Genomic DNA, 20654 nt, shown 5'->3' with positions numbered 1-20654 from the left:
CTATCTATCTATCTATCTATCTATCTATCTATCTATCTATCTATCTACCTATCTGCCTACCTACCTACCTATCCATCCCTCTATCCATCCATCCATCCATCCATCCATCCATCCATCCATCTATCTATTATAAAGATGTCAGCAAAGGCCTGAGACAGTTCATCTTTTTGAATGTTTAAATCTATCTCTGTCACCACAGGGGGAGCAACAGTAGCCCTGGAAATAAGACACGGGGCCCAGAAAAACACCCTTTCCCTACAACAGCTCCCTTCTCAGGGCACGTCACCAATTAGCACAGGCCTTTTCTTTAGAATGAAGACTGATACTGATGAGGAGGAAAATGGAACTGAAGCCAGCAGCCACTTGTCCCCCAGACACACACAAAAGACATCCACCTCCCCAGCAGGCTTTGTCTTTCTGGTTGCAAGCCAGTCTAATCGGCATGACTCTTATCAAGGATGTGTTGGGCACATTTTGCTGCCTCCATCTCAAGATTCTATGAATAATTATGGAGCCTTGTGAATTTCCTATACCACTATTTGAAGCCAAATGGAACTTAATTTTGGCATGTCAAAGTGACGGTTTTGAAAGCAGCCAATTCAGAAGGTATGTAACACTCTGAAAGGGAGGGGGGAAATCATATATATACATATATATATTTTTTTTCTTTTTTTTTTAAGAAAAAAAGAACAAAAACCAATAACTCTTCCTGCAATTCTCAAGGATCTTCACCCAAATTAGATCACGCCTACATTATTCAAACATGCTGGGAAGAGAGACATTTGGACACATGTGAAAATTCCATTTTCCAACCAAATGGAAATGCTCACTTTGAAAATATCACTTCCTTAAGCCTTCACACCTTGAAAAAAAATAGGAATTATACTTATCCAGGAGCCACAGAAACCTTGCAGATGAGGAATTTAGATTATTGACCCTAAGAGAATCTCACTATACGTATGATAGAGTGGAAAGAGGGCTGACTCAACCAGGTCGTGGGACCAGGGTTCAAGTCCTACCTGTGAAATGTACTATCTATGTAACTCGATATAAGTGATTTAAACCCCCTGGGCCTCAGTTTCCCTATCTGTAAAATTAGGGGGTTGGATAAGATGGTTGGATAAAGCCTCACCCAGGCTTTATGATCTGAGGACTATGTACCATAGAGCAGTATTTAGTGAGATGAGTGTCTCTTGAACCATGGGAGGATTAATTACAGTAATACCAAAGAATACAGAGTTTCAGAATTGGAAGAGACCTCAGTAGTCTCATCTGGTCCAATCCATTCTTAAGAAAGAATGTCCTCTACAACATCTGACAAGTGGTTATCCAGCCTTTGGTTGAAGACTTTCTATCAGAAAGAACACACTACCTTCCCATGTCTCCCCATCTCACTTTTATAGATTACTCCAAAGAGGGAGCTAAGTGGCATCTCAGATAGAGCGCTGGACTTGGAATCGGGAAGACCTGAGTTCAAATCTTGCCTCAGACTCTTACTGGGAAGTACAACATTGGGAAATTCATTTAGCCACTCTGTGCCTCAGTTTTATCGTCTATGAAATGGGGATCATAATAGTATCTCATACAGGATGCTTGTAAGGATCAAATGAGTTAACTCAAGTAATACTAATAATGATATCTAGCCATAGAAATGCTAAATATCATTATTATTATTATTATTATTATTTTTGTTTAAGGATTTCCTTAAGATTTCTATCCTTATTTAAACACTGTCCTCTGGGGCCAAACTAAACAATGCTACTCCATTTCCATAAGATAACCTTTCAAATACTTAAAGAAAGCTATCATGTGCCCCACCCCACCCCTTGGTCTACTCTTCTCAATACCAAAAGCACCCTCATATACATGGTGGTTTAATCTAGGAAGCATTCTCAAATGGAGCTCTCTAGAGATAGTTGTAACAAGGTTCCAATGGAATCATAAATGCCTGACACATATAAGCTCATTATCAATGGGCCTCAGTTTTTTTTTTCCCAGAAAGTAAGGTTTCTCACGTTCGATTTAGAAGCAGATATTGTATGCCTTTCAAACCTGCTGCTTGACACAAATCACAATTGCTGACATTTCTGTAGCTTGTTAAAGTTATCTCATTAAAACCTTACAACAATCCTGAGAGGTAGGTACTAGAGATATTGTTATGTCTACTTCGTAGATGCAAAAACTGAGGCAGTGACTTGCCTATGGTCACACAGCTAGTTAAGTGTCAGAGGTAAAATCTGAACCAGGAAGGTCTTTTCACTAACACTCTTTTCATTATATTATGCTGCCTCTCACAAAACACTACATAAATATCAGCTATGGTTATTACAGATTATATTCATAACTTTTTTACAGTTACAAAATAATCTATACATCCATATTCCTGCCTTCCTACAAGACTCAGCTCAGACCCCACCTTCTACACAAGGGCCTTTTCAGTCCTCCTTACTGTTAGCGTCTTCCTCTCAAGACTACCTCCAGCCTACTCTGGATATATCTTGTATGCACACAGTTGTCTGTATGCCATCTCTCCAATGAAAATGGGAGCTCTCTGAGGGCAAGGCCTATGTTTTCACATGGTACTTAGCACTATGCCTGGCAAGTAACACACACTTAATAAATGCTTGTTGACTAAGGGACATACCTGATTAGATCATCTGATCTTGTCAGGTAGGTTGCACAAGTATCCCACTTTACAGATGAGGAAACTAAGGCTCCCATCAAACCGGGGGCACACAGCTATTAATCACCAGATCCAGGACCTAGAGTATGTCTGTCTTTCCTGTCTCTATAGCATATAGTATACTGTAGGCACTAAATAAAAGTTAACAAATACTGAAGGTAAAGTAAAAGTCACTACTCCTTTGCACACTTGAGGAATATAAAGAAAATTAAGATAAGCATTTTTGTAAAATATCTATAGATATGTCTGGGCTCAGATTCTTTAAGAGTCTAGCCAATGAGTCTAGCTCTGATTCTTAAAATCTGGCCCACTTGCATTAAGCGATACAAATGTTTAGATTCCTTAAGAGTCTGGCCAATATGGTGGATCTTTAATAATAAACTTTGTCTTTGGTTGAAAAATAAATATCTATAGATATGTCTGGATAAAAGAATCCTAGACCGAGAACTACAGAATCTAAATTTGAATCCTAGCTATGTTAGTCATTCATGGTCTGTGTGACCTTGGAAAAGGCATTTAACCTCTCTAGGCTTGTTTCTTTGTCTGTCAAATGAGGGGCAGTTGGACCACAAGCTCTATAAGATCCTTTCCAGCTTCAAATCTTCAAAGTCCAAGAATATATTGTTATGTGTTTCTTCAGCTGTACAGTGGCTCTTGTCTCACCTCTGTATTAATAACAATAATGCTAACAGCTTACTTTGTTTTTTTCACCATCATTGTTAACATTTTTTTTTTAACAGCAAACATACTAATTGATTTCTGTGCTTACCTTTTTCAGGGACAAGGCAGGGTTATGTAGAGGCAGGGGGAGGGATCAGATTATAGGAAGGTATATAGGTAGGAGGGAAAAGGAAAAAAGGGGAGGAGAGGAGGAGAAAGGAGGACAGAGGGAAAGAGGAGGAAGGAGAGTAACAGGGAGAGAAAAAAAGAGGGGGAGAAAAGAGGGAGCAGATAAAGAGGGAGAGGAAGAGGGGGAGAGAGAGGGGGGAAAATGGAGAGGCAGAGGGAGAGAGAGAGGGAGGGAGAGGGAGACAGAGAGAGATGGAAAGGCAGAAGGAGAAAAAGAGGGAGAAGGAGCAGGAGGGAGAGGGAAAGAGAGTGAGAAAAGAGAAATAGGACAGAGACAGAGACAGAGAAACAGAAAAATGGATACAGAGAAAGAGAGAGATTAAGAGCTGAAAGGGTCTTTAGAAGTCACCTAGTCCAATCCTAGTCTATTATTTGATAAATAATGAGCTGCGGCCCAGAAAAAGCCAAGTGACTGGTTCAAGGCCCCACAGGGAGTTGTGTCCAAGTCAAGAAGGACTCAAGTCCTGGGTCTCCAAGTTCTCCAATGGTCTTCCCGCTGTGCTATGCTTTCTCCAGCCCTGCTACAATCCTCTACAAACCACCAGTCTAAGGAGGCTGAGGGAAAAGCTGTCTGCCACGGAACGGTCCCTTGAGTATAAGATTAAAATTTTTCTGAACCAGGCCAATCTGGGAATTTTTGCTTGCCTGTGCATTTTTGTTATGAGGGGTTTGCTCCTCTTCCTGCCCCCAACAAGACAGAGATAAGATGAGAACGAGAAAAAACAGGTATTTGTTCATTGAAACATGGGTTGTACATGTCAGAGCTAGGATTTAAAACCAGGGCCTCTGACTCTGAATCCATTGCTTTTCTCCCTACAGCGCCAAGCTGCCTCTCTCTAATAACGAGCAGTCAGCGCTCTTAACTCTCTATTAAGAAACTATTTTTCAATCTAATGATCTGAATAACTTTTAAAACCCATTTTTAAAAATTATAGAGTGGTTAATACATCATGACCAAGAAAATCCAATAAGGTATAGCAATTCTATTACCTTATCTCCAATTACTCTATAGATTAAGGTACCTAGGAAATCAGCCTATCCAATACTGAAAATACACATGTGAATTTTTTTTACACAAGTGCATGTTACAATCCATTTTCAGAAAAGTACCTATTTGCAAAGAGGCAAATTAGTCCTCCCGGGGCTGCAGAACCTCTTCCACATTTGGAATGCTTAGATGGCAACAATGAATGGAACATTAGACTTGGGAGTCAGGAATACCTAAGCTCAAATCTGGCTGAGACACTAGCCATAAGCAAGTCACTTAAACTGTCTGCCTCAATTTCCTATCTGTAAAATGGGGAAAATAAAAGCACCTGCCTTCCAATGTTGTTGTGAGGATCAGATGATATTTGTAAACTGAGGGCAGTTAGGTGGTGTAGTTTAGAGTTCTAGGCCTGAAGTGAGGAAAACGTGAGTTCAAATCTGGCCTCAGACACTTACTAGCCATGTTGCCCTGAGCAAATCACTTAACCCTATTTGCCTCAGTTTCCTCATCTATAAAATGAGCTGGAGAAGAAAACAGCAAACCACTCCAGCATCTTTGCCAAGAAAATTCCAAATAGAATCACAGTGTAGACACAACTGAAAAATGACTAAACAACAATGCTAAACCTTAAAGTACTATACAAATGGTCGCTAATAGTACTAATTCAGTGCACTTTTTTTGCAAAGGGGCAGAAAAGACCTGCCCATTAATTCCTGCTGTATCTCTGTCTGAAGTTTTATCATGTGAGTGTTAAGGGATAATTGCTGAAAAGAGAAAAAAAAAATCCCTTGATTTGAGAAATGTTTTGATAAATTTTCAAACTTTTGATAACTGGGTTATATGTCTGTTCTATTCTTTATTGTAAAGTAGAAAAGATAACTGTGGGGCTCAAAACTAATTCAAGTCCTGTGTCTGTCACGTAATGGCTATGTGCCTCTGGACAAGTTATTTTAACTCCTCAATACCTGAGACTTCCCTCTAAAAGCAAAAGTCACAAAGCAAGGGTCAACCTGATTTGGTGGAACGACTTTTCTCAGCGGGAATTCCCTAAAACAAAGAAAGCACAGGTTCAATTATTTTTTTTAATTGCAGTTATCAGACTCAAGAATAAAACAAATTTCCTTCAAGAACATTTTTAGAGGTTCATTTGGATTTAATTTATGGAATTTTGGATACTAGAGAAGATCATAAAAAGGTATCTGCAAATAGATAATGGTGATGAGAAATTCTTTCTATCTGTTTGCAAACATTCGAATTCCAGCAGATGTTAACAAGAAATTTTCTTTTTCATCTTTTCAGGGGAAAGCTGACTATTCTCTTTCTGATCTTAAATTGTGCCCACTCTAGACCAAATCGTGAACCAGATGAAGTATGTCCATATTTCTCTTTCTAAATTGTTTTCCCTTCTTCTTGGACTGCCTACCCCCAAATTCTGCCTAGCATTCTGCTGCTCCTAACCAATGCAAACTCAGAACACCTATTTAAGGAAAGGATATGAAAAAAAAAATTTATTCACAGTAATCTATAAATGACTGAAAAAAAAATCAAAGGGTTACTCTTCTTAGGGGTATTTGCATATGAAGAGACACACAGAAACCATTAGGAAAAGAATGTATCTCTAATGATGTTTCAAGAATTAGAAATATAGTATCGGAAAGATCTCATTATAAGTATTGCTTATAATAATGGTCCTAAAGAATGGACCTTGAAGAGGAGTCATAACTAGGAATTCTTTGTACCTGATTGGGACACATTCAGTTGGGGGTTCCCAGAGAAAGAGTGATATGGGAAAACAGGAAGTGTCCTGACCCTCAGAGAGAGGCTAGCCAAGACCCTTAAAGTGACAGAAATGATTATTAATAACCAATGATTTGGGGAGATTCAGATTTTCCCCTCTTTTGTTTATCCTCATTTCAAGACCTCAGTCTCTGAAGGTAGAGCTAACCTTCTCCTCTATCCAGATCCCACCTTGGTGAGGTAGATCTTGTGCTCTACTCAGGTTTGGATAGGGGTAAATTCTTTGAATAGATTGCCCAAGGCTGAGACTCCCTTAAAAGGAAACGACATAATCAAAGTTCAGGTCCAGCCCTTCACTCATTCTCTCATTAAGTGTTAACCAATCAGAGTTGATTGCCACCCTCAGGAACATCCTTCTTCCAGTGGACCATGAGCCATAGAAAAAATCATGAGCCCACCACCATGATCGTCTTTGGTCAAAGAGAGAGAGATAGCCAAATGACCATCCTTTTATTAAAATGCTGGCATTATTAATAAAATGATTAAATTACCCAGAAATTATGTCTCTCAAGCCTTTTTAAAATCCACAAAATTATGGTCTATAGTTACGGATCTGTATACCCCTGAAAGAGGTAAAGGTCCACAGAGGTTGGAGGTCCCAGGAAAGGGGTGCCATGGCAAATGGGCCTGGGGTAGGAAGGACGATCACACCACATGGCTCGCACAGGACCATAAGGTATAGGAAAAACGGTAGACTTATAGGTAGGAGGACCTCTTCAGGGAAAAAACACCCTCCCTCCAACACCTACAGATGTCAGCAACCTGGGGAAAACCCCAAATTAACTCACCATAGTTATGGTTCAGCCTAGAAGAGAGCATGATAATGAAGTTTCATTGTCTTTTTTTTTTCTACTAACAAAGAGGTTCTACTAACAGAAAGTGGCAGTTTTTGTTTTCAATGCCTATTCTCATAATGCACTGATTAAAGGATGAGCTAAGGAAAGAAGGAAAAGTAATACTCCCTTTATTATCGATTCTGTTTTCTTTTTGTTTGTTTGTTCGTTTATTTCTTGGTGAGGCAATCAAGGTTAAGTGACTTGCCCAGGGTCACACAGCTAGTAAGTGTCAAATGGCTAAGGCCACATTTGACCTCAGGTCCTCCTAACTCCAAGGCCAGAGCTTTATCCACTGTGCTATCAATGTTAAAGAACAACATAAGCCCCTTCCTACCCTTCAGAAAGGTATGTCCCCACTGGAAGCCAATTTCTCTAAAATTTGTCTCAAGCCCAATGGTCTAGAAAAAAAATAAGCATTGTTGCTGGGTCAAGTATTAAGAAAATAAATTTCTCTGCACAAGAGTCCTTTTCCACTTTTTCCCCCAGTCCCCATAATGCTTCTCAACCCTTTGGTAGAATCTATTTCAGAGTCAACAACAGTTTCTACTCTCAAAAATAAATGGGTTTTCGTTTGTTTGTTTTCTGGCAAACCTTGTTCAGATCAAAATAGACTGATGTGAATTTCAAAATGCTGTAGTATGTCACTAAGTGGTCTCAACCTAGAATGGTGTCTCTTCTTATTTATGGTTAATTATATTGTTCCCCTAATGTTGAACTATTCTTGCATCCCTGGAATAAATCTAGCTTGATCATAATGAATAATTTTTTTTTAAATCTTGCTGTTGCCATTATGCTAATATTATGATTAAAATTTCTGAACGAACATTCATTAGTAAACCACAGTGTCTACAGTTTTCTATACTTGATTTATCCTTCCCTGGCTCAAGTATTAGTACTTGATTTGCCTCATAAAAGGAATCTGGTAGAATGTGTTCTTTCTCAATTTTTGAGAATAATTTATGTAGTACTGATATTGATTTTTTGTGAGGCAATTGGGGTTAAGTGACTTCCCCAGAGTCACACAGTTAGTAAGTATTACGTGTCTAAGGCCAGATTTGAACTCAGGTCCTCCTGACTCCAGGGCCAGTGATCTATCCACTGCACCACCTACCTGGCACCCCCCAACAAATCATTTTATTAAGGTGATTTGTTATGTGAAGTTTGGATTCAAAGGGCTGTACTTGAAAACCTAGAAGGCCGCATGTGGCCTTGAGGCCCCAGGTTTCCCACCCCTCGTTCAGAGAATACCTATTTCATGTTCTGTTAATTTGATACTTTATGTCACTAAAAGTAGTTTTCCATTTCTTTTAAATTCTCAGGGTTGTTGGCATGTAACTGTCTAGCACATAGAAGTATGACAATAGATTAGAGACCCAGGGCCAGGATAAGGAAGACCCCTACCTGACAAATACTCGCTACATGAGCCTGGGCCTTTCAGTGGCCCAGGCAATGATCTCAAGACTCAGGAGTTTCCTTACAAAGAATTTCCACCAGTGAAATCACAGGTCTAGGATAAAAAGTCATACTTGTATATAGGAGGTTCTGATATTTCTTGTCTGCTGTTACTTTCACCTTGTTCATCTTTTTATTTTGGCAGTCTGATTTTCCTCCCTTTTCCTTTAGATTAGATTAGTAAAGGTTTCTTGATTTTTGTTACTCTTTTCAAAGAAAAAGATTCTAGTTTTGTTTACCAATTCTACAGTATTTCTCCACCTCCCCTCCGGGCCCCCCTCACCCCAATCTGTTTATTTCTTAAATAATTTTTCAGAATCTCTTTTGGCAGTGTGGTTTGGATATAAGACTTGAGTTCCAACCCTGCCTCTGACACTACCTGTGTGACTTTGAATAAATCGCCTAACCTCCCTGGGCTTTGCTTTCCACCTATATAAAAGGAGGGAGCTGTACTAGATGACCCCTGATACCCTTTCCAATCTAGATCTGTGATTCTATCTTTTGTGATTATTTTGGGTTTATTTGCGGCTTTTCTAATTTTTTAAACTGTATATTGAATTTTATTAGTCCTCTTTTTTTTTTCTATTTTGTTAATCTTACATTGTTTCCCTTCCACAGACCTACAAGCAAATACTCTATGACTTTCAGAATACTATCATACATTGACATGCTATTAGGCAACATTTATATAGAACTTTAAGGTTTGCAAGACACCGCACATATGTTATTTCATGTGATCCTCACAACTGGGGGAGGAGGAGTATTATTATTCTTCCCATTCTACAGATGAGATGAGAAAACTGAGGGTGAGAGGTGAGTGACTTGCCAAGGGTCACACAGTTATGTCTGCAATAGAATTTGAATTCAGTTCTTACTAAGTCCAACACTCTTAACTATTGCCTACATAAATTATTATCATTATTTACCCACTTTATGATCCATTGCCTTTTCAGGTCAGTCATTACATAACCGTGATACCTGAGGTTAGTATGCTCCTTATAATCTGGGAACTTAACTCAAGTTTTCTGACTTCAGGGCAGCTAAGTGGTGCTGTGAATAGAGTGTCAGGCCTGGAGTCAGAAGATTCATCTCCGAGTTCAAATCCGGCCCCACGTTTTACTAGTTGTATGACCCCATTTTTCTCAGTTTCCTCATCTGTAAAATGAGCTGGAGAAGGAAATGGTCAATCACTCCTGCACCTTTGCCAAGAAAACCCCATATGGAGTCACAAAGAGTTGGACATGACTGAAACATGACTAAAAACAGACTTCTGACTTTGGTTCTCTTTCCACTAATCAAACTGACTCTCAGAAAAAGTAAAATCTACACTTACTTCCCTATGTTAATGGACAACAAGACATATATCTAGAAATTATTAAATTTCAAATCTCAAATGGTTATTTCACAATGATTGTATTGAAAGGTTCAGTATCATCAGAAATTCTGTTTTTTGAAATCTGATGTGATATATAAGATTTTCCAATGTGACCCACTCTCTCCTTTTTCCATGTCAATGGATTAAGAGAGAACTTCTACCTGCAACAAAAGAAATGATCTCCTTCCCCTTTGCCCCCCAACTCTGCCCCCAAAATTCTATGGAAAACCAGAGTCCAAGACTTTCATTGTGCGATAATGGGTCTTGGTATGATAAGTCTGAGTTACTGAGGAATCTTTAATGCTGAGTACCACTGTCGAAAGATTCTACCTGACACATCATCACCCAGTTTAAATAGCCTCTCCTCAAATCAGATTTCTCAGGATTTCAACTTGCTTTGCTGAATTGGCAGCATTCCAAATTCTGTCCTATTTTCCCATCTTGGTTTTCTCCCCATCTTTTCCTACAGTCCCCCCCAAAAATACACTTTCTCCTACTTAAGAGCAGATGGAAAACAAATGATTCGAAAGTCAAATAAGCCAGAAAGCAGAGTTAAGGCTTTTAAACCTGAAGCCTATACCCCCCTAATGTTGTAAGAGGCTGTGTTCGATAATCAAGATGGAAATGGATAGGAGGACTTTTGAATTATTTCCTAAATGATTCAAGCTCTTTACTCAGATTGGAAAATGACTTCCTATGCAACCTTACAGATCAATATAAAAAATTTACAAGGCTACTTTTCTATTAGGCTATACAGTGTGCATGCACCGTAAGCAAGGAAAATAAAAATCAATTTGCTTCCCTACTGCTCCAGGGATATACATGCCATTGGTCAACAAGTCTCAGTCTTAACTTGAAATTTCTTAGGCTCACAGAATCATAGATTTAGAACTCCAAGTTCCCTTCAATATCACTAGTCCAAAACACATAGATGAGGAAAATGAAGTCTGGAGGTACAGTGACTTGCTTAGGGTCATACAATTAATAAAACAACTGCATTAGGATTCAAACTGAAGATCTCTGACTATAAAAAGTACTCCTTCCACTATATCATATTCATCTGTTTTTGTTTTGAATTTCTGATTCTATAGGACACATGGGGTGTGTGTGTGTGTGTGTGTGTGTGTGTGTGTGTGTGTGTGTGTGTGAGATAAGGGAAGGCCTCTAGACACTCAAGGTCAACCTGACAAAAGAATTTAGTCCTTGTCACTCCTAAGCTCTAGATTTCCCATTCAGGCATGAAGTGAGTGCCTTTCTACTATGAAAATGCATCCCTGTCTTACCATGCTTCTGTTGAATCCATACATTATATTTGGACAGTAACTCTTCTGCTAAGATTCAACTTGTATTTATGAATTAGCAATTCATACCCATCCTTTCGCAAGATTCCAAGATCTATCTTTCTCAAGGTGAGCCAATTCAATTCTCAAACAAAATTCAAATTTAATTCCCTTTCATTTAAAAAATGTAAAAAATGACATTTCTCTTTTTAGGGAAGATGCAGTAACAAAGTGGATAAAGAAATATATAAATTTAAGCAATGAGAGAAGATTATAAACTCCCCAAAGGATTAATTTCCTTAAGGTCATGTAAGGCAATACCTACAACAATGCAAAAAAAAAATAAATAAATAAAAGTTTCTCAATCAGAGTGGAGCACTTATGATTTCAATGAATAACCTGTTCACAGAAGCTAAATTTTCTAAATCAATATAAAACCTTCCTTTGACATTGCAATACTTTCTACTCTCTTTTAATTGCTAAGCTTATAGAAATGGTCTACACTTCCTCCCACTACTTCCTCATAATCTCTCTCTTCAAGTCCTTTTCTGGTTTCGAGCTCAACTACTCTACTGAAACTCAGTTCTCAAAGACTACTATCATCAAATCCATTGGTCATTCTTCAACTCTCCTCTTCCTCTTCTTCTCTGCAGGATTTGCTGGTATCGAGACACCCTTTCCTCCCTCTCCCATCAACTTGTGTGACATTGCTCTTTCTTGAATTTCCTCTTGTCTGACCGATTTGTCCTGATCACCAATTTTATCATTCTCTTCACATCTCCTAAATGTGGATGTTCTTTGAAGCTCTATCCTTGGCTCTCTTGTCTTTCTCTACACTCTCCAATTTTGATGTCAGACACTCACATGACTAGTATGGAGACAGCTCCCAAACCTATAGATCCAGCCCCAATCCCTCCTGGTCATCCCATAGTTCATAGTTCATCAACTATTCAAAGAGTTATCTTCATCTGAATGTCCCACTGGTACCCAAACTCCAACATGTCCAAAATTTACTCTTCTATCTTGTCTTTCTCCCCTGAAATTGCCTTCTCTCACCTTCCTTGTTTCTGTTGTTAGTACTACTATTCTCTCATTTACCCAAGGCTCAAAAAGCTCACTCATTTCTAATACTTCCTTATCCCTCACCCGTCACATTAAATCAGTTATCAAGGCTTGTCAGTACTACATCCACTCTATATCTTTTATCTATCCTTTCCTGTGCACTATGTGCACATCCACACTATGTCTTTCATCCTTTCCTACGCACTAACCTATGCACTACCATCTCAATTCAGACCCTGAGTGTTTCTCCCTTGGACTACCGTAATGGCCTAACTGTTCTCCCATAGTCCAATTCCTCCCTATCCTGACCGTCTCTGACATAAATGACAACAGCAACAACAATAAAAATCTTTTCCAATGCATACATCCAACTAAGTCCCCTGCTCAAAAAACCTCAGTGGCTCCTCATTGTTTATGAAATAAAATACAAATTCTGTAGTCAGGCATTTGATGTCCTCTACAATGTGGCTTCAACCTACCTTTCCAGCAAGAAGCAACTTGTCAGAGTGATGGGAGTAAAGAAATGCTATTTTCAAATTGTAGTTCAAATCCTGGCTGTGCCATTTACTAGCTTTGGGACCTTAAACAAGTTCCTTTACCGCTCTGCACTTCAGTTTCCTCAACTGTAAAATGTAGGGGTAGAGAGCCTCCAAGTCTCTTCCAGCTCTAAAACCAACAAGGCTAAATAAAGTGTTTTAAAATGGAAAGAAATAGCTCATTTGCATATAAATGAAGGCAAATAATTGTTTGAACTCCAGTGATTAAGTCCTAGGGGCTTATTTAACTATAGTACCTGACTACTAATCAGCCAATTGGCCTAGATACCATATGGTATAAAACTGGCCTTCCATGAATCAGAAAAAACTACTCTGGTCAGAAGGTCAGCCAGGCCTCCCCATGATGACAACGGAGAGAGACTGGGGGAGAGACGATTTAAGTTAATACTCACATTTTTCAACACAGGGAGAGCTAACTGCTCAAAAGAATGAAGGTCCACCACATACTGCCCCACTCGGTATTCACGTCTTCCAGCAGGAGGCTGTGACCTAAATGTAAAAACCAGTTTGTTCTGAGTCACATCAGTTTCCTCTGTTAATGTCTAATTTTCAGCTCCATTCCTGGGGCTTTCCCTCCCTCATGGGCTGAATCATCCATAGAGCTATTCACCCCTAAACTGGTGGCTTGCAGTGAGGACTGCATTCCACCCACTCTCCTGAGCACAGTGCTTTGAGAGACTGGACAGGAGGCCCAATACTGAATCCAGATGTCAGAGGGACCAGGAGAGGTTATATACGTCACCCCACTGACTCTGGCACCATTTTTAAAATTTCTTTTTCAATCTTTCAATAAGCATTTATTAGGCTCCTATTATGTACTAAGCACTATCTAGGCAATGGAGATAAAAAGATAAAAATACAATCCTTACATCATAGCACAAGAAACATTAATTCACTTGATCCTCACAACCCTGTGAGGTAGGTCCTATTATTAAACCCATTTAACAGATGAGGAAACTGAGGTTTAGAGACATTAAATGACTTGCCCCAGGTCACACAGCTAATGTATATCTAAGGCAGGTCTTCCTATTTCTAAACCCAGCTCTTCCTATTTCCAAGTCTAGTGCATTATCTATTCTGAATGTATCTAGAGGCTTACATTAGAGACAGCTAGAAGCACAGTGGATAGAGTGCTGGGCCTGGAGTCAGTCAGAAAGTCCTGAGTTCAAATCTGGCCTCAGACTCCTATTAGCTGTGTGACCCCGGGCAAGTCACTTAACCTCTGTTTGACTCAGTTTCCTCAACTGTAAAATGGAGATAATAGTACTTACTTCACAAGGTTGTTTCAAGGATCAAATGAGATATTTGTAAAAGCACTTAACATAGCACTCAGCTTGACACATAGTAGGTGCTTTATAAATGCTTGTTTCCTCCCTCTCTCCCTCCCCCTATATAAGGGTAGTTTTCCCCCAATAGAATCTAAGCTCCTGTAATGCAGGGATTTTTGTCATAATTATATTGCTATCTCCAGAACCTAGCACAATGCCTGGCATACCATAGGTGTTTCATGATTGTTTAATGCATGGAGCTTCATCTGATTCCCCAGCCCAAAGTGACCTCATTTCTCCCTCCTTAACTAACAGATTACCTTGTTGGAAGTTCTTCCAGTCACATTTTACTTTAATTAGAATTACACGTGTATTATCTACATGGATAATATATATGGCAACTCTCCCAAGACAGGAGTGGTTTTCTCTTCTTTATATTTCCCACAACACAGCACAATGTCTGCAGGTATTCAATAAATATTTGCAGAATTAAATTGATTTCAAAACCTATTTCTGTGTTTTCATTTTCTCCGGGAAAATGCCCAAGGTCTGGACCAAAAGATCCAGATTCCATTTACTCAGCTCCCAAAGCCCTACCTCCTTTAAACACTATACCTATATATAAGAGGGAAGAATGTAGGAGAAAGTCTTCAATCTGAAGACGACACCCAGAATATGATTTTAGAAACTGCTCAGAGCAGTAAGCTTCCATTTCATCAGAACAGAAAACCCCAAAATGTAAAAAAACAAAAAGCACGTAAGAGAGGAAGAATCCCCACAATTTAAACATCAGTACCCAACTCTAGACAAAGGTCCCCTCAATCCAGACAACGTGACCACATCAAATCCTACTCTTCTCCCGCCTTGTCTGACTTCTTCTGTATAAAATCCATCAACAGGCACGCCCAGTGATCTGAGAGCATCACTGGCTTTCTGGATTAGTGTGGTTTTTCCAACCCAAAAGAAAAAATAAGCACCCATTAATAAAGCCAGCAGCACCACAGCTTACAAGATCCAGAGTGGCAATCATGCTCAACAGTGTATAAATACATCCCCATGAATATTAATTTTATTTTAATTCTGATTGCTCCAGGTGTGAAAATTTTAATCTCAAGTTGAAACAAGAAGAATCAAAATCTGCTGTTTCTGGGTTTTCTTTTTACATTCTGGAGCATGCCTAATTTGGCAGTACATGTTCCCACTGCCAATTCTAGGTAACAAAAAGGGGCTTTGATGTTTAATATCTTCTGGCAATTTACAGCCTATGGAACAAGCCTTTGTTTTCTCTAGGCAGACAGACGACTTGAGTTGACTCATTTTTCCATCTAGGGAGCAAAACCAAGGAACCTAGGCCAAAGGCCTTAGTCCAGGGATGGGGAACCTGAGGCCTTGAGGCCACATGTGGCCTCACCTGCCTTAGTCAGTGCAAACCAAAATTTGAATTTTTTGGTTTCTTAACACTAGTAACACTGGAAAAACTTTTATCCTTCTGACTAAGGATCCTGGAGTGTGTGTCCCTCTCTCTAGTTAGTCATCTGAGACATCTTTATATGTATGCATATTGTATCCTGAAATTGAAAATGGGATACTTGAAAACAGGGGTGGGGGGTGTGTAGACTCCATTTCTGTCTCTGCAAGCCTACCACAATGCCTTGCTTTCAGTAGGTAACCGTTTGTTGAATTAAATTGAATTCCCAACGAAAGGAGACAAAGTCTCTCAAAAGCACTAATTTTCAACTAGGTCCCTCCTTCTACGAGCCCCTCCTCCAAGTCTTGTATACTCAGGATGCCAAGCCCCCACCCCCTACTACAATGCCTTCCTCTGAGCCCCTTAATCCCATGGTATCCAAGGGATACTCTTTCTTCTGACCCTCTGGCCCATTCCTACAGGGTGTGGAATGTAACAAGCTAGTTTATATTACCATCTGCTGTGCTAGCCGGAACAATGAGTACTAAGGGGTCAGGTAGTATCTTGGAAACATTTAAATTTTGCTTTCTGGAGACATCAAGACTTGACCTATTGAAGTGACTCTAATCATTCTGGCCAAGCCTGCTAAGAAGATATGAGCTACAAAGCACATACTGAATCAGGAGTCAGGACACCAGATTTCTAATCTCAATACTTACACTTTTAGCTGGGTGACCTTGTTCAAGTCATCTACACAATATTTTAGAAATGTCAACTCTTATTATTTTTTAACCTCTGAGTTAGTTTCCTTCTCTATAAAAGTGGGATAATATTATTTGCATTATCTACCTAACTCATAGGGCAGCGCTCTGTGAAGTTTTAAAACACTATATACATGGTGAGCTATTATTATTATTTTATATTTATTTTATTGATTTATTTTAATTATAATAGATATTACATATCTCTAATGGTATCAATGAGGTGGCTACCTATTCTGCAAAAATAAGGGTTAACCCAAATTCCTCAAAAAATCTTTAAGGTTCCTTTAAAGTATTTATGAAGGCAGAACCATTTAATTTTATATATCCTTCATATTAGGGTGGAAACGCCTGATTCCACCCTAATATTCCTATAGAATTGAGGCTGCTAAAACATGAAAACAATATTCAAGGGTTCAAGTACCTCAAAGAATCTGAAAACAATATTATCTAGTAAAAGCACCATTTTAGGAGTCAGAAACCTAAGCTTTAATTCTGGCTTTAACCCTAACTAAGCATCACTTGGATTATCTCCCTTAAATACCTCTGTGCCTTACTTTTCCTATATAAATGACTATACTATAAAGTATGTTTCTCAAATGGATGTCATCAAGACAAGATAACATACTGTTATGTTCACATGCTTTTGAAGTTTTCCTGTGCCTAGGAAAAGAGAAAAAAGTCTTCTCTCAGGTAAAACATAGCTCTTCTGATTTTATGATCCCTAACTCTGGCTAGTGATGCTAGCAACTGTTATCATAATAGATCTACTAAGTGACTGGTCAGAGGGATCTAAAGGCCGGTCCGGACAGTGAACCTAACCTAACAAAACAACTCCTTGAAGGAAGGGAATATCATTTTTTCATGTTTGTATCTCCAAAACCTAACACAATCCTTTGCATATATAAAAGTGCTTACTTAATAAACGTCCATTGGGGAAATGGGTACGGAACTTTAGAATATAATCTATCTGAAAGTTGGAGAACCGCCTGTAATTTGTATTTAAATGTTTTTGTCTTCCCCTAGGTTCTTTTTAAATTTTAAACCTCAAACTCAGCTTTTGCTACAAGGGCAATAAACAGTGGAAATAATCATTTATGTTAGAAAGGATTTTATCTGAGAAAATACTAGAGATCAGCACTTCCACAGAGCAATGGAAAGAGGAATAGTAGGTTAAAGTGGCCTGTAGCATACAATGACACATGTCCTCATAAGTGGCCTAAAGCAAGAACACCTATCATAACAGACAGACAGCCTGAATGGTACACTGGTACTCGGGGAGTATTTAAAAAAAAAACAAACAAACCTAGGGAACCATCTCATGCCTTGGGAGGATGCTCCTTGGAGATTTACATAAAGACACATACAAGAAAGACAGGATGAGACTACATAGAAAATTGGGAACTGTATCAGGTGATGCATTAGGAAGTAACACTAAGCTCACTGATCCATCAAACCATTTTAGTCAATCATTGTTCACTTCTTAGGCCGACTGGGCAAAATGAGTAATAAAGAAAACAATTTCTTCATAGTACTACTACTTGAGATCATAGGGACGATAGAGTTCATTCACTCAATCTACCCCGATCCTATTAGAGGTAAAGCAACTGAGGCTCAAGAGGCATGAAGTCACACAGCTGAGCTGGGATTCCAATGCAGGTATTCTGGCTCAAAATCAATAGATCAACAAGCATTTATTAAGCTCCTACTATTTGCCAAGCACTGTGCTGGGGGCTGGGTTTACAAAGAAAAAGCAAAAACAGTCTTTCTGTACTAAAGCAGCATACATTCTAATGGAGGAGGCAGCTTATATCCCCTGTCTATCCATCCCTATCCCTCTCTCTCTCCATCACACACACAGACACACACACACACACAAGGAAATGACAAAACACTCCAGCATTTTTGCCAAGAAAACCCCACGGACAAGTCAATGGGGTCACAAGTCAGACACAAATGAACAACTACACACACACACAAACATGTGTGTATATCTCATATATATGTATATGTATATATATATAATATTTTATATGTGTGTATACATACATGGATACACACCTTTGTATCACCTAGTCCTAGACCATATAGACCACAAGCATCTGATTGTAACCTTGACTGGCAACCTCACTACTCAAATGAGTTATCTGTAAAATATTTACTTAGCACAGTACCTTGTAGGTAGTAGGCATATAAGGTGCTACATAAATGCTTATTCCCTTTCCTTTCCATTCTCCTATTCCCAAAGATCCATCACACTTGCTTCTGTATCTGCTCCCAGGAAAACTGATGCAAGCATGTCCTACAAGCGTCTTGTCATTGTGGGATTATATACTGGTATAGGGAACTAATTCCCCAGTGAGGAAAGTCTCTCTCTCCATGCAAGTAAGCTTCTTTCCTGCAATTTAGCCTTAGAGAGTAGCCAAGAACACTCAGAGATTAAGCGACTTGCCCAGGATCACAGAGTCTAGAGACTTTATTAATAATGGCTAGCATTTCTAGAGTGCTTTAAGGTTTGCAAAGAGCTTTTCAAATACAATCACAATTTATTCTCACATCAACCCTGGGAGATAGGTATTATTATGATCCCCATTTTACAAATAAGGAAACTAAGGCAGACAGAGATCTGGGAGACTAGCCCAAGACACCCAGCTAGGAAATTTGGTTGGTCGATTTTGAATTCAGGTCTTCTTGACTCCAAGTCTGGTGCTCTATCCCCTGGACCGTGCAGCTGAACCCAGCTCTCTAACCACCACCATACGCACACTCTCTTGCCATCGGAGAACTAATTAAAAAGCAACAATTGTTAATGGTTTAATTATCTATCCTTATCATTTCCTCCTCCCCCCAAAAAAGAGCCCGAAGTGGAGGATACATAAGGAGGTCTCCTCCAGCCAGGAAGCTAAGCCTGGAGACCGGCTTCCTTGCCTTCAAATCGGAGGGCTTTGCTTTTCATCACCGTCGCTATTAATAACTTGACCTCGCGCAGGGGCGGGCTAGGGAGGGGGAAGCGGTTGGGATTCCTGAGAATGCAGAGCAGCTCGAGACTGGAGCCGCTGCAGCAGCAGCCCCGGCCGGGGCGGGGGGGGGGGGGCCCCCCCCCTGCCGGCCCCCCCCCGGCCCAGCTGGGCAGGGGGGCTGGGGGCGCCACGGGGGGGGCAGGGTAGGGGCACGGACCTACGCGAAGGTGGAGAGCGTGCATCTGTATCTAAGCCAAGATTGCCAGAGAGCCCGTGCTGTTCACCCCCGAGTAGGGCTGAGGGCGAGCCAAGAACCTAACTTCCTTTCCGCGTTTCAAGCAGCTCGAGCCTGCTGTCTGAACTCGGGAGCGCCAGGAGAGGTGGGAAGGGAATCTAGAAAGGGGCCTAGACCATTGTGGTTGCTGCACGGCAGGGGAACTGGCTTTACCTGGGAGCCCCGTTAAGAACACATGTTTGGTCATTCTGGGGTCTGGAGTTCTCAGATCCTCCCTCTCTGGACTTGTAACCTCCGGCTCCACCTCCTTCTCTTCCGTTTCCCCTCCCTTCCTCTTCCCCCTCCCTCTGAGGAGGGCGGAGCGTGCCTCTATGGATGGTACAATGCACATGCTCTGTGTCCCTTTGCCTTTGCATCCTGACTTCAAGGGCTTGAGTTGTTCTGACCCGGGAGAAAACTTCATTCTGCCCTGAACAGGCTGTAGCTCAGATGAAGGGAAAGTTATATGCATTTGAAATGACATTACTAGCAGGACTTACTGGGCACATCACTGACACTGGTACTTGATAGTTCAAAGTAAGGGAAAATCTAATGATAATAATAATAGCTACCATTTCTTAAGCACCTGCTATATACATGCCAGGCTCTGTGCTAAGCCCTTTACAAATATTTCATTAGATCTTTATAAGGTGCTATTGTAATCTCCATTTTGCAGTTGAGGAAACTGAGACAGAGGTTAAATGACTTGCTTAAGTTAACGCAACTCTAAATGTATTTGAGGCTGGATTTGAAACTCAGGTTTTCCCCAACTCCAGGCCCACTGTACCACCTAGGTGCCTCAGCTATACAGCTGAACACTGGTTTGGTGAGACCCTCTCCCATATATAAAAAAAAAAAATAGCCATATAGAGATACCTTTATCTATTGGGGTGATTCATGCTGTGTGTTGTGTTAGTACATTGCTTGGTCCATGGTAGGTGCTTAATAAACGTTGGTTGATTTATTGATTAATTGTTGTGAAGCTCTTATATCTTCCCTTAACAGTTCTGGAACCTTGACTAAATCTTGCTCCTGATAGGACCAAGTTTTAAGGAGGGGACTTCAGCTCCTAGTGCTGCACCTGCAATTCCCCTCCTTGGAGAA

At 40.0% G+C, this 20654-nt stretch overlaps 1 protein-coding gene across 4 annotated transcripts in view; it reads right to left on the bottom strand.

Annotated features, from left to right (window-relative positions):
* The window catches only part of LOC114049941 (cancer-related nucleoside-triphosphatase-like), a 39815-nt gene extending 19999 nt beyond the window's left edge, over positions 1-19816 (bottom strand). For all 4 annotated transcript variants that reach the window (XM_027871422.1, XM_027871419.1, XM_027871418.1 and 1 more), the window contains exons 1-3: positions 19725-19816; positions 14944-15106; positions 13272-13368 (exon numbers count right to left, since the gene is read on the bottom strand). In XM_027871422.1, the coding sequence (XP_027727223.1) occupies positions 13272-13368; positions 14944-15106; positions 19725-19758 (294 nt within the window). In that variant the 5' untranslated portion in view covers positions 19759-19816. The remainder of the gene's footprint in view (positions 1-13271; positions 13369-14943; positions 15107-19724) is intronic.
* Positions 19817-20654: the final 838 nt, after the last annotated feature.

Source organism: Vombatus ursinus, unplaced genomic scaffold, assembly GCF_900497805.2.
Source record: "Vombatus ursinus unplaced genomic scaffold, bare-nosed wombat genome assembly UNPS02014798.1, whole genome shotgun sequence".
NCBI classification, from domain to species: domain Eukaryota; kingdom Metazoa; phylum Chordata; class Mammalia; order Diprotodontia; family Vombatidae; genus Vombatus; species Vombatus ursinus.
This window is presented reverse-complemented; position numbering and strand designations above follow the sequence as displayed.